General features: G+C 29.3%; 2 protein-coding genes across 2 annotated transcripts; one reads left to right on the top strand and one right to left on the bottom strand.

Moving 5' to 3' along the window:
* Positions 1 to 2,331, top strand: LOC127249186 (vicilin Cor a 11.0101-like). The gene is made up of 6 exons (XM_051271885.1): positions 1 to 296; positions 435 to 830; positions 899 to 1,074; positions 1,151 to 1,231; positions 1,324 to 1,870; positions 1,958 to 2,331. Exons 1-6 carry the CDS (start codon positions 32 to 34, stop codon positions 2,140 to 2,142), a joined length of 1,650 nt encoding a protein of 549 aa, XP_051127842.1. The 5' UTR covers positions 1 to 31; the 3' UTR covers positions 2,143 to 2,331.
* Positions 2,332 to 6,676: 4,345 nt separating this feature from the next.
* On the bottom strand, positions 6,677 to 8,981 carry LOC127249140 (vicilin Cor a 11.0101-like). Its single transcript, XM_051271807.1, has 6 exons — positions 8,720 to 8,981; positions 8,179 to 8,580; positions 7,910 to 8,085; positions 7,747 to 7,827; positions 7,102 to 7,654; positions 6,677 to 7,020 (listed from the first exon to the last, which is right to left on the bottom strand). The coding sequence occupies exons 1-6, from the start codon at positions 8,979 to 8,981 to the stop codon at positions 6,833 to 6,835; spliced, it is 1,662 nt and encodes a 553-aa protein (XP_051127764.1). The 3' UTR covers positions 6,677 to 6,832.
* Positions 8,982 to 14,937: the final 5,956 nt, after the last annotated feature.

Raw genomic sequence — 14,937 nt, forward strand, 5'->3', positions numbered from 1 at the left:
CTCTCCTTCACTGCAACTTCAGCATCCAACAATGGCGATCAACTTCACTACTAAGCTCACTCTCCTTTCTCTCCTAGTTCTCGCTCTTCTCATCCTCCCCTCTCACTGCGACACCAGGCGCGAGGAGGAGGACGACGACAAATCTCCAGAGGAAAGGCTGATCGAGTGCCTCACAAGGTGCAGCAGGGAGCAGCCGAACGAGGGACGATCCGCCGACTGCGAGAGGAAATGTGTGGGGCGGTTCAAGCAGCAGAAGGAGGAGCAACAGGAGGAGCGCCGCCGCGGCGGTGGCGGAGGTAATTATATGTTAATTTCGGCGATGTTAATTTAGGGTTTTTTTTTTTTTTTTCAATTGAGTTTTAATTTGGCGGAAAAGGAAACCGTTCCTAATCTGTAACTGAAACTGTACGATACCGTACGGATTTGTACTGTAGAGGAGCAGAGCCGCCGTGATCCTGAGCAGCGATTCAGAGAGTGCCAGAGCAGATGCGAAGCGGAGCAAGGAGAGCGGAGGCAGTACTGCCAGCAGAGATGTCGCCAGCAATTCGAGAGGGAGAGAAGAGAGCAAGGCGGCGAGGGGAATCGCCGATCGAGCAGAGGAGAAGAGGAGAAACAGGAAAGCGAGAATCCATACTATTTCGAGTCGAAGAGGTTCGATACGACGTTCAAAACCGAGGAAGGGCAATTCAAAGTTCTCCAGAGGTTTTCCGAGAGATCGGAGCTCCTCCAAGGAATAGACAACGATCGAATAGGTTTCCTGGAAATAAATCCCCAAGCCATCGCTATCCCTCACCACGTCGATGCTGAATCCGTTTTCGTGATCGTCGGAGGTGAATTTTGTTCTTCTCTGTTCTAATTAGGGATTTTCGTGAGCTAACCGATTGATCAACAATGGCAGGGAAGGGAACAATAAACTACATATGGCAGAACCAGAGGCGATCGTTCAATTTGAGGCGTGGAGATGTAATTAGGGTTCCTGCAGCATCAATCAACTACATAATTAACAACGACAACGAAGCAAAACTCTACGCTCTGAAATTCATGCGTCCTGTAAACAATCCAGGCAAATTTCAGGTAACATCGATCCAATCGTAGATAATCTGATTTACTTGAAACTACAGAAAATTAAACCTCCACTCTCTGTTGTTAGCCGTTCTACGGTGTGGGGGGACAGAATCCAAAATCATTCTTCAATATTTTCAGCGACGAAATACTCGAAGCAGCTTTCAAGGTAACTGAGAAAAAGCTAAACCATATTTCCATATTTTTTGAGATTAAATCTTGCTGTGATGATACTATGGAGATGAATTTCTGTTTGTTTAGAGTCCGAGGAAGGATCTGAAGAGGCTATTCGGGCAGCAGGACAAGGGGGTAATAATCAAGGCCTCTGAAGAGCAGATCAGGGCATTGAGCCAAGAATCAGAATCGTCGAGAGGAAGAAGAGAGGGGGAGAATTGGGGGCCAATCAATGTGTTCGAGCAGCGGCCATTGTCGAGGAACGAGTACGGACAGCACTTGGAAGCCTCTCCCGAACAGCACGAGCAGCTGAAGGATTTGGATCTATCAGTCGGATTCGTGAACATCAAGAAAGGTGCCATGACTGCTCCTTATTACAACTCGAGGTCGACGAAAGCGGTGATTGTTGTTCGGGGGAGAGGCAGATTCGAATTGGCGAGTCCCCAGTTCTCTTCGAAGAGAGAGCAGAAAGGCGACACGCCCTACGAGAAGGCGAGTGCAGATTTGTCCGTTGGGGATGTGTTCATCTTCCCGGCGGGATTCCCCATCGCCATTGTTGCGCACAAGGATTCTGATCTGGAGCTGGTTTCGTTCGGAATCAGGGGGTCTAACAACCAGAAATACTTCCTAGCGGGTAAGAACACAACATTATTATTAGTATGTCTTGAGCAATGATTAAGAGTATGATCAATTAATAATGATGACGATGATGATGTTGCAGGGAGAGATAGTGTGTGGGAGAAAGTGCAGGCGGAGGCGAAGGAGCTGTCGTTCAGGCTGCCGGCGAAGGAGGTTGAGGAGATACTTAGGAGGCAAGGAGAGTCGCAGTTCTTCGCAGGTCCGAATTGGCAGAAGGAGAGAGAGGAGAGGTTTGTGGGATCTGTTTTGGAATTTGCAGGCTTTTAATTTAATGGAGTTGGGTTGAGGAAGAAGAGAGGAGTCTGTGGTGTTTGTAGTTTCTTGTGTAATAAATAATACATGAGAGAGAGAGAGAGAGAGAGAGAGAGAGAGCGCTTATGTCCATAATAATAATAATAATAATAATGAATGATAAATAGATAAATAAATTAAATCAAAGCTCCATAATTCCTTTCATGTCATGCCTACTCCTCTTGTTAGTGTTACCATTTATTTTTTATTTATTTATTTTTTTGGATGACTTCAAAGCTCGAAACTGGGTAGATTAAACTTTCAGGTAAATGGTCGGTCGAACCTATTTTCAGTCGAACCTAAAACTTGCAAACCAGGCCGTACATATATAAATATTTATTTTTTTATTTTGACGAGTTTTTATTTCAGTGGAGCTTACACGCCTCCGTTCGAGCAGCGACTATAAAACGAAAATTGTCACTCTCTTTCTAACATTGTTATTTTTATTATCTCTTTTGAATGTAATAGTTTTATTTATATTTTTTTTGTCTGTCTCAAAATAATAGTTTTATTTTTATAAATAAATATATCATTATAAAATTATCTTTATTTTTTTATTATTACTACATAATTGTCACTATTTTTTACACTAATATATTCATAAGGGCAAAAAAGTGATTTATCTTTATTTTTTAATTCGTGCCCAATAGAATAACACTTATTTTTTATTTTCTATATTATTCTAAAATTCAATTTTATAATCAAAACATTACATAATACCTATTTATATACATTATACAATTATTTAGGAGTGTCAATTCGTGTTTTTGGGTCGTGTTCATGTCGAGTTGAGCCATGGGGATAACAAAAAAACTGTCAACCTGAACCCGAGATCTGACACGAAACCCTAGACCCAAACACGATACGAATTCTTTCAGGTCAGGTTCTGAATTAGTTTCAGGTCACCCGAAATCCGAACAAATCCGATACGAACTCGACACGAAACAGACCTGAAAATTTAAAAAAAAAAATTAAATTGACCTAAAAAAAAATAATTTTTATTTTAATTTTTATATTATTTTATATTTAAAATAATATGAATATTATAAATTAAAATAATAATAATAAAAATTCTAGGTCAACCCGAAATATTTAACCCAAAATCTTACTTGATTTTTATATTTCAGGTAATCAAGTCAACCCGAAACACGATCCGAACACGACACGAATTTTTTCGTTTCAGGTTCAGGTCGACCCGATTTTTTCAAACTCGAAATACCCATACTCGGACCTAAAACATTTCAGGTCGAACGGATTCGATTTTTCGGGTCTTGTTTACTTTTGACACCCCTGCAATTATTCTACTTCAAAATTTGTACTATTCAAATCTCTAACTCAAAATTCAAACTTCCAAACAAACACACCTATAAATATCACACTATAGTATTTTAATTTTTTCTATTGATTTATATAATTCATGTGAAAAAAATAAACGGCAATAGAGACAAGTATATATATATTATTAATAGATAATTATTATTTTATTTAAAATTCAATTATAACTTTGAATTAGAAATACTATAATTTTTTTAAAAAAACTAATATATTATAACTATGTTTTATTTTTATATTTTACATAAAAAAAAAAAAAACCATCAAATTTACAAAACAAACCCACCATATTTATTTCTTCTATTGTTTAATGGAGTATAATTTTTGGTGAAATAAATAATTTTGCTCGTTAATATTTGACTGAAAATAAGGGGTGTGTTTGTTCGGGGATTTAGATTTTTAGTTGAGATTTGAATAGTAAAAATTTTGAATTTGAATAGTTGTATGATGTGATGTTTTGAATGTAAAATTGATTTTTAGTATAATATAAAAAATAAAAAATAGGTGTTTGATTTGATGTTTTTGGGGAAAAAAAATGGGATGAATAATAGAAATCTAATCTAATCCTCCAAACAAACACACCCTAAATATATCCCATTGAATTCTATTGTTAATCAATGGTGTGTTTGTTTGGGGGTTTGGATTTTGAATTGAGATTTGAATAATAAAAATTTTAAATTTGAATAGTTGTATGATGTGATATAAATAGTTGTTGATATGATGTTTTAAATGTAAAATTGATTTTTAGTATAATATAAAAAATGAAAAATAGATGTTGGATTTGATATTTTTGGTTGAATCCCCCAAACAAACGCAATAGTTGGAATATAATATTTGGTTCAATAATAAATAATGATATACATTATTTAATTATATATTTAAATATTCTTCCCATTCTATCAAAATAATTTATTTAGGTCGAACATAAAGATTAAATAAAATAAATATTTTATTAAAAAAAAGTGATATAAATAAAAATATAATTGTGGATAAATTTAAGATAGTCGTAATTATAATAAATAAGGACTAAATATAGAATAATAATTAAATATTAAAAATTTAATTTTATCAAAATTAATAATGAACGGACTTAAAAGATGAGGAAGTAGTATTTATAGTCTAAAAATATTAATTGTATTTAGTAGAAAAATGTAAAATAATTTTTTGATTTATGTTTTCTTTTAAAGTTTTATTAAACGATATTTTTTTATAAAAATTAATTTTAAAAATATTATTTATATAAAAATATAAATTTAAAATATATAAAAAATATTTGAAATTTTATTTTCTATTGAATTTCAAATCCATCCTAAAAGTCAATTGTTTCTTTTTGCCAAAAATTTCAAATTTATATTATTTGGATTATGTATCTTTTGAAAAAAAAATACTCTCTCCGTTTTATTTTGGGATATCCAATTTCAAAATAGACATTTTATTAATATTTCACTTTTTTTCACATATATCCGTACTTTACATTGTATCATTACTTTTATACCAAATATCAAGGACAAAAATATCATTACCCTACTTTTAGCTATCAACTATAATTAAAATACTATTATTTTTTAAACACTGCGGGCCAAAAGTAAATGTTTACTTTATATGTGAACAGAAAGAGTATATTTTTTTCTTTAATAAAATATCTCATTATACATTATTTTAATATCAAATTCAAACCCAACTTTTTCTCAAACCCATAAAAAAAGAAACATATCAATTGCCATATATATATATATATATAACATAATGTATAGATGTTATATTCTACTCCCTCCGTCCACAAACTAATGTCCTACTTTCTTATTTGGAACGTCCAACAACTATTGTCCTTTTTTTTTAAACACAAATTTTACATTTTTACCCTAATTCATTTATTACTTTTAATCTCTACCATACAATTAAGGGTAAATTTGTCAATTCATAACAAAAAAACAATCACCTTAAAAATCGTACAAATATACTTTAGGACAATAGAAATTGGACGGAGGGAGTATTTTTTTGAGATGTCATTGCTAAATGTCTAATGAAGTTAGTAAAAATTCCTTTGGAATTTAATCTAGCAAATATGGGAACTAAAAGTCTTCTTGTCTTCAAGTTTGAATCGTATTTAAATTTTTTGAATTTTTATATATGTGAATATGATTAGTTTCAAATGCTGAAATATATATATATATATTGTTGGGGTGCAAATCCAAGTTTCATATCGAAAGTTGTGACGAAAATTGCACACTTTATAAGTCCCAAGTGAACTCCACTGGTATGAGACTTTTTGAAGAATATCTAAAAATAAATTCGTGTGGACTCAAATTATATGTACTTATAGCCCGTTTTCTACCCAAGTTGATGGCCCGACCCTACCCGAGCAACCTAGGTCTCTTCAAGATTGTATCCTATCCATCCATCTTAAGTCTTCGATCTTATAGTATGATTTATCTTGTCGGACGATTTGTCATGCGGGGCCTTTTTGCATGTTATTAGGTTATGCTATTATGTACCCATATAACAGTAATATTTTATATTGAATTATTATTTTTTATAAGAAAATTAAATATTTAATGAACAGAATCATCAAATGCATCTACATAAGTAAAATCAATTTATCCTACATAATTTTGTACCCAAAAATTTATTCCATCAAAACATAATAAATATTTTAATTACATAACTAGCTATTAAAATAATTATAAAAGATAGTCCCATCCCATATGAGCATCTAAGCATGTTTTCTTTATCTCTTGTATTTTATCACATATATATATATATATATATATTTGTTTGTTTTCTCTTCAAATACTTCTTTTATTTTATTAAATTAAAAATATTAAATATAATTTTTTTATAAATATCATTCTATTAATATTACAAGATACCAATAAAATATTTTTGTCATTTTTCTTTAATTTGTACTAAATTTTATTCAAATATTTTTTGTATTTTTTCAAATTAAAAATATTTTTATAATTATATAAATTTTTTTACAATATATTAATATTAGAACACTAATAAGAATATTTTTATCATTTCTTCTTATTTGTACATTTTCTTCAAATACTTTATATATTTTATTAAATTAAAAATATTCTTGTATTTGTATAAATTTTTTACAAATATTATTGCATTAATATTAAAAAAAAAAAAAAAAAAAAAAAAAAAAAAAAAGAATAACTCGTGGATGGAGTACTATTTAATATTATCATTATATTTATTCAAAAGCTTTAAGGTACAAGGGCTCCCTCACTTACTCATCATCATCGCATCACATACCCTTATTTATCAACAAAACTTCACTCTCACTCCACACCTTTCTTCCTTCCTCCCTCTCTCTCTCCTCTATTTAAAAGCCAGCAAAGTCCAAAATAGACCCCACAAACCTCCCTTCTCTCTCCTGCTTCTGCAAATTCGGACCTGCCAAGAACTGCGACTCTCCTTGCCTCCTCAGTATCTCCTCAACCTCCTTCGCCGGCAACCTGAACGACAGCTCCTTCGCCTCCGCCTGCACTTTCTCCCACACACTATCTCTCCCTGCATCATCATCATCACTATTAATTGATCATACTCCTAATCATTGCTCGAGACATAATAATAATAATGTTGTGTTCTTACCTGCTAGGAAGTATTTCTGGTTGTTAGACCCCCTGATCCCGAACGAAACCAGCTCCAGATCCGAATCCTTGTGCGCAACAATGGCGATAGGGTGTCCCGCCGGGAAGACGAACAAATCCCCAACGGACAAATCTGCACTCGCCTTCTCGTAGTGCGTGTCGCCATTCTGCTCCCTCTTCGAAGAAGAAGACAAATGGGGACACGCCATTTCGAATCTGCCTCTCCCCCTAACAACGAACACCAATTTCGTCGACCTCGAGTTGTAATAAGGAGCAGTCATGGCACCTTTCTTGATGTTCACGAATCCGACTGACAGATCCAAATCCTTCAGCTGCTCGTGCTGTTCGGGAGAGGCTTCCAAGTGCTGTCCGTACTCGTTCTTCGACAATGGCCGCTGCTCGAACAGATTGATTGGCCCCCAATTCTCCCCCCCTCTCCTTCCCCTCGAAGATTCTGATTCTTGGCTCAATGCCCTGATCTGTTCTTCAGAGGCCTTGATTATTACCCCCTTGTTCTGCTGCCCGAATAGCCTCTTCACATCCTTCCTCGGACTCTGAACAAACAGAAATTCATCTCCATAGTATCAATCACAGCAAGATTTAATCACAAAGTAGGCAGAGATGGTTTAGCTTTTTTCTCAATTACCTTAAAAGCTGCTTCGAGTATTTCATTGCTGAAAACATTGAAGAATGATTCTGGATTCTCTCCCCCCACACCATAGAATGCCTACGAACACAGAGTGTAGGTTTAATTTTCTGTAGTCTCAAGTGAATCAGATTATCCACAATTGGATCGATGTTATTGTTACCTCATATTTGCCTGGAGTGTTTATCGGGCGCAAGAAATTCAGAGCGTAGAGTTTTTCTTCGTTGTCGTTGTTTATTAGGTAGCCGATTGATCCTGCAGGAACCCTAATGACATCTCCACGCTTCAAATTGAACGAAAGCCTCTGGTTCTTCCATATGTAGTTTATTGTTCCCTTCCCTGCCATTGTTGATCGAACGGTTAGCTTAGCTCACCAAAATCCCCAAATTTACCCTATTTTGACGGATTAGAACGAGGAAGAACAAAATTCACCTCTGACGATCGCGAAAACGGCTTCAGCATCAGCGTGGTGAGGGAGAATGATTGTTTGGGGATTTGCTTCCAGAAAAGCTACTCGATCGTTATCTATGCCTTGGAGGAGCTCCGATCTCTTGGAAAACCTCTCGAGAACTTTGATATGACCTTCCTGATTTTTGAACTTGGTATCGAACCTCTTTGACTCGAAATAGTATGGATTTTGGCTTTCCTGCCTCTCATCTTCCCCTTCTTCCTCCCGTTCTCGACGATTCCCCTCGCCGCGTTGTTCTCTTCTCTCCTTCTCGAATTGCTGGCGACATCTTTGCTGGCAGTGCTGCTTCCGCTCTCCTTGCTCCGCTTCGCATCTGCTCTGGCACTCTCTGAATCGCTGCTCAGGATCACGGCGGTTGTGCTCCTCTAAAGTACAAATCCGCACGGTATCGTACAGTTTCAGTTACAGATTAGGAACGGTTTTCTTTTCCCCCAAATTAAAACTCAATTGAAAAAAAAAAAAAAAAAACCTAAATTAACATCGCCGGAATTAACATATAATTACCTCCGCCTCCGCCGCGGCGGCGCTCCTCCTGCTGCTCCTCCTTCTGCTGCTTGTACCGCACCACACATTTCCTCTCACAGTCGGTGGATCGTCCCTCGCTCGGCTGCTCTCTGCTGCACCTGGTAAAGCACTCGATCAGTATTCCCTCCGGAGATTTGTCCTCCTCCTCCTCTCGCCTGGTGTAGCAGTGGGAGGGGAGGATGAGAAGAGCGAGAGCTAGGAGAGAGAGAAGAGTGAGCTTAGTAGTGAAGTTGATCGCCATTGTTGGATGCTGAAGTTGCAGTGAAGGAGAGCGGTATTTATAGGGCGGGAAAATCGTGCATGGTTGCCACGTGTTCTTTCATAGTGTACGTGTGTGAGAACGAGGAAACTTGACGATGCATGCAGTCTGAATTATATTTTCAATTTGAATAATTATTATTATTTTTTTATATTTTTGATTATTTATTAATTTTATTTATTTTAAATTTTTGTGATTATAATAACTGGATATAATAAGTAGAATAGAGATCCTTCTATTAAATACTACCTCATGTGTTAAAATATAGAATCAGCTATTATTTTTAATTTAAAATACTTTAAAATATCTGCAATTTACTTTCTTTTATATTTATTTATTTTACACTTACAAGTACTCCTTCCTTCTCAAAATAGTTGACTCGTATATCTAATTAAGTCAAAATTTTTAATTCAAATTTAATTATTATTTGTCGTATTGTCGCATTATATTAGTGTTGAATAGATTTATTGTAATGTGTACAATAAATTACATATAATTATTTAAAATTAATTTAATTTAATATGTGAGCTAATTATTAAATTAGAATTATTTACATATATAAAAAATATTAATTAATATAATATATTATAATCAGATTGTCGTGTCGGATTTGAGTTGAGAGTCTCTATTCTAACCCGACCCGTTTATTAAAATGTCGGATTCGTGTCAATCCGTATATTGAAATCATTGACCCAAACCTAATTATTTCGTATTTTCGTATCGAATTGTTATGTCGTGTCACGGATTAGACTATTATTGTGTAGACTATATATATATATATATATTTTTTTTTTTTCATAAAAAAGTTTGTTTAATACCTAAATAATAATAATAATAATAGTTACTTTGAAGTTATGTATGGTAATAAATAAAAATAAAAGTAAAAGTTATTAATAGTCGGTGAAAATCAATTACTTGGTGAAAACTAACTTGTTCTATAATATTTTAAAATTAATATGTTGAAATTTTAAAATAAAATTTAATTTATAATAATAAAAATTATTACTAATTAAGTAACGATTGTTAATTTGTATTTAATTTTAACTTTTTTATTATCCAATAATTTTATTATAAAAAACTTTTGTCATATAAAAATAAATATAATTTTTTTAAATATAAATTCTACTAATATAATGTGTATTTTTTTACTTTTATAATAGAAAATAGGAAATAATTGTTAAAAATAGTAATGCTACCTCCCTCGTATAAAATCACATTATTTATCTTTTGTATTATTGTACTTAATATTTAAAATGTTAGTATATATTTGTATAATTTACTTTACAGATGTCATTAAATTTTTATTATAAAAAATGAATAGATGTATTTTTTTGTCATTTTTATTTATTTGTACTAATATCGATATTATAATTAATATTCAAATATCAACATGAAAAAAATCAATAATACTCTTCTTATAGTAACGAAGGTAATGTAATTTTTTTAAAAAAAAAAAACAAAATTTTAAAAAACGTCTTTTTATTTTCTTATGATAAGCAAGTAAAAAAAAAAAAAAAAAAAAAAAATTCATTTTCTCATTTGCATATACAATCAGTATATAAATTTCCTACAAATTTAGTCTAATGCAATCATAATTATTTTTTTCCCTTTTTTTTAATATTCTTTTTGGGTCTAAGTTTATCTATTACAAATTAAATATAAACTAAAGTCTATTATATTGGATAGACACAAATTTATTTGCGGGTGTATTTAATTAATATTTGATTTATAATTTAAGATATATTTTAATAAAAATATATACAATATAAATAATATTCCCTTCGTTTCATATACTATGTCTGTTATATTGTAGACATAGTATTTTAGGAGATATGTAATTAATAGATAATTAAGAATGTATTAGTGAAAATAAATAATTATAAATTAATATTAAGATAACTAATTTGTTTAATTAAAATAAAAAAAATAAATTAAAAAGTTTAAAATGAGATTAAAGTGTGTAATCATTTTTAAAAAAAAATGACATGGAATGTGAGACGGACAGAAACGATAACGTGGACATGGTATGTGGAACGGAGGGAGTAATTCATTATATATAGGCATTGGCTCGACCGGGTTATAGAAATATCCAGTGACATCAACTTTTTTCTTAAAATAATGTTCTTAATTGGGTCTCAGAAGCCTCGTTGTAACTTCTCTAAAGTCTAGAGTCGAGAATCTGATTTAAATAGATAAGTATGATCAAATATTTTACCGCGATCATTTTCATATTATATGTACATGCTTTGTTATTTCATCATCATCTTACGCTCATTTCATCGTAAAAATCTCTGGTCATTTAACAACGCGTAGGTCACCTGCTACACATGGTTCGCCTAGTGTGACTTGTCCGTCGCGCTTAATTTATAAAATATTAGGTTCGGCAGTCTGCACTTTTGGATAACGGCTGCAGATTTCCACGGTATAAAAAATAAAAATTCCTACTTATATATTTCTTCACTATATTTCTTCTTCGTATAGGTATATATATATAAATTTTGTTTTAAAATGATAGGATAAATCCAAATATTTATAAATAGGTAGGCAGATACATATCCTGATTCCTGACAACATACCAACAAATATATTTATTTACGGTAATATATAGATATATATATATATATGCAGCTGTACGACACTGATACCATAGATACGGTTACTGCTTATTTTGGGTCATCGTTTATTTATTTTTTATATAATTTAATATAAAAATAATATTTTATATTAAATTAATATTTTTTTTTATAAACAAGTAAAATATAAATATTATATATAGTATATTAACATATATATATATTTATATTATATTTTTTAATAATATTTATATAGAATTATTTCACCTATATATATATTAAAATGAACAAACTCTATCCTCTCCTTAATACTCCCTCTGTCCCAGATACCGTATCTGCTACATTGTAGACACGGTATTTTAGAAGGGATGTAATTAGTAGATAATTAAGAATATATTAGTGAAAATAATTATCCTATAATATAAATAATTATAAATTAAGGTTAAAATAACTAATTAGTTTAATTAAAATTAAAGAAAATAAAATTAAAAAATTTAAAATGAGATTAAAGTGTGTAATTATTTTCCAAAAAATAAAAAGTGACATGGTATGTGGGACGGATAGAAAGGCAACGTGGACATGGTATTTGGGACCTATTTGTTTTTTATGCCCTAATTTGTACATTCTTCATTCAAATTCAATGCATTGTTTTATTTTTTATAGTAAAATTTAAAAAAATATATATATTAATTTTTTATTAGTTAATAAAAATGTATAAAATAATTTTGATATATTAAAATTCAATTAGCTTGCAACATTTAATGGGTATTGTTAGAATTTTGAAGTTCTGAATTTTTTTTTTAAATAATATTTTTCTTCCGTCCACAAATTAATGTCTTATTTTTTTATTTGAAATGTCTAATAAATATTGCCATATTTTATTTTTTAAATACAAATTTAATTTTTTTTTTCTTTATGCATTTACCTATTTTAATCTCTACTTTATCATAAAAGATAAATTTCTACCTTCATAACAAAAAAATAATAATAATAATAAATTATCTAAAATAAAAATATATTTTAGAACAATAAAAATTAAATAAAAAATATGAAATTTAATATTATATGTGATCTTTGTTTGGAAAACTAAATATTTAATTTAATTTCTTTAATAAAATATTTATATGAATAGAAAAGGCAAAACGATAAAATAAAATTAAAATAGTGATAATAATACACACTTGTCATTGTGCATGCTATGCTCCATTTCATAGTCCGACGTGTGTTAGTGTGTATTTTATTTTATTTTATTGTATTATTATTATTATTATTATTATTATTATTATTATTTTTATTGTTGTTGTTGTTTTGTCTTATTATTAGCAAGGCACAATACATATCTATCAATCTGATATGATAAGCACCCACATGAATATTTATTGGACAAATATATACTTCCTCCGTCCCATATATTTTTGGGCTTATTAATGTAGATATGAGAATTTAAATAAAAATTTAAATAAAATATAATTAATAGATAATTAAAAAAATGTATTAGTAAAAAATAATTATTATTTAGTAAAAATAATTATAGATTAAGATTAAGTAAATAAATAGTTTAATTAAAATTAAAAAAATTATAAAATTTAAGATTTAAAATGTGATTAAAGTGTATAATTATATTTTCAAAAATAAAAATGACAAATTATGTGGGACAGACGAAAATAGAAAATAAGAACATATTATGTGGAACGGATGGAGTAATTATTACATGTAATGATTTTTTTAGTCCTAAGTGTTTCTTTGGGACCATAAAAATAAATATGTTGGAAAAAAAGAAAAAAAGCAAAAAAAACAAAAAAAAAAAGAGTGTTGCTTTGTATTTTTAATTTGAATATTTTTTTATATTAAAGTATGAAAAAATATATTGATAATATAAAATGCTCCACGATTATTTTGTATTTAGTTGTTGATGTATTTAAAATAATAATAATAAAAAAATAACACGCTGACACACGTCGAACAAATATATTAGTAATAATAATTATTTATAATATAAATAATTATAAATTAAAATTAAGATGATTAATTATTTTATAAATTAAAAATTTTAAAATAAAATTAAAATATAGTATAATTTTTCCAAAAAAAAATGACATTAAATGTGGAATAGACAGAATTAGCAATTTGAAACGGAAGGAATAATAAATTTATTATATATATATATATATATTTATCAATTTATTAAAAAATTTCTCATAATATTTTTATATTAAAATACTATTGTATCCAATCAAATCCACATAATTTATCAGATGAAAGGAATAAATAATATTTTTCATTTCAACTCGATATATTTATTTTATTTTATTTTGTTCAAAAATATTAATTTTTAGTTATAATAAAAATAATCATATATATAAATATTAAAATCCTTTTAATTTTTTCAATTGTTTTAAAGACAAAAATAAGCAAAATCATCTTACCATGGCAGTGTTAGACTAGAATTTTAAGCTTTTACTTGTGATTTTAGTGGGAGATATTACAGTTAATAATAATAATAATAATAATAATAATAATAAATAAATAAATAAATAAATAAATAAATAAATAAAGTTGAAAAGAACACTTAAATGGAGTATTAATTTTGGGATAGTTTTTAGAATAGTCAAAACAGAATATTTTTATACACCTTTTCAATATGTTTCAAAATTTTTGGACAAATATTTTTATATTTTTTCAATGAATAAAATTAAATTTTTATAAGTTAATAATTTAAATTTTAGATTAAAATATTTGAGAATAAAAAATGTATATGGTCTGGACAATTGTGTAAATAAATGAAAATAATTAGTACAATAGGGTTGAATTTTTTTAACTAAGTATGGTATAGTATTTTGTTAATAAACTAAAATAGTTAGACAAATATAATTTTTTTTTTTTAGATAGAAGAAGTATGAATAATATTTATAAAAATAAATTAAACTATAAATAAAGTATCAAAAATAATTTTTAAATATGCGTAAAGATATAATTATTTATATTAGAAAGAGAGCAAGGAGTGAGTGACTCTGTCATAATTAAGCAAGCCCAATAACTTTTCAGAAAATACAGTAACACTTTAATTTATTTATTTTACATAAAGCAGGCCTGCATTGCATGTAAGATGCTCATCATTAAGGGTACAATATATATATATATATAATTTAATGCTTGTTTTTATTTTTAATTTAAATAATAATTTGAATCTAATATTTTATAAAATAAACTAATACTATATTTTATAAAAGAAGGTTTAAAAATTATACTTCTCTTGTCCCACTAAAGCATTGTCTATATTTTTATTTTGGTCCGTCTCACTTATTTCACTTTCTTTTATTGAGAAAAAATTATACATTTTAATTTATTGAAAAAAATTAGACATT

This window comes from Andrographis paniculata, unplaced genomic scaffold, assembly GCF_009805555.1.
Source record: "Andrographis paniculata isolate CXL003 unplaced genomic scaffold, ASM980555v1 Contig35END, whole genome shotgun sequence".
Taxonomy (NCBI): Eukaryota; Viridiplantae; Streptophyta; class Magnoliopsida; order Lamiales; family Acanthaceae; genus Andrographis; species Andrographis paniculata.

Bases quoted from the DNA above. Each gene is read 5' to 3' on its own strand.
- LOC127249186 (XM_051271885.1), top strand. From the start codon at position 32: ATGGCGATCAACTTCACTACTAAGCTCACTCTCCTTTCTCTCCTAGTT. The intron at 1,075-1,150 runs GTAACATCGATC...CTCTGTTGTTAG, and splicing joins ACAATCCAGGCAAATTTCAG to CCGTTCTACGGTGTGGGGGG. The intron at 1,871-1,957 runs GTAAGAACACAA...ATGATGTTGCAG, and splicing joins CCAGAAATACTTCCTAGCGG to GGAGAGATAGTGTGTGGGAG.
- LOC127249140 (XM_051271807.1), bottom strand. From the start codon at position 8,981: ATGGCGATCAACTTCACTACTAAGCTCACTCTTCTCTCTCTCCTAGCT. The intron at 8,581-8,719 runs GTAATTATATGT...TTTGTACTTTAG, and splicing joins CCGCCGCGGCGGAGGCGGAG to AGGAGCACAACCGCCGTGAT. The intron at 7,021-7,101 runs GTAAGAACACAA...ATGATGATGCAG, and splicing joins CCAGAAATACTTCCTAGCAG to GGAGAGATAGTGTGTGGGAG.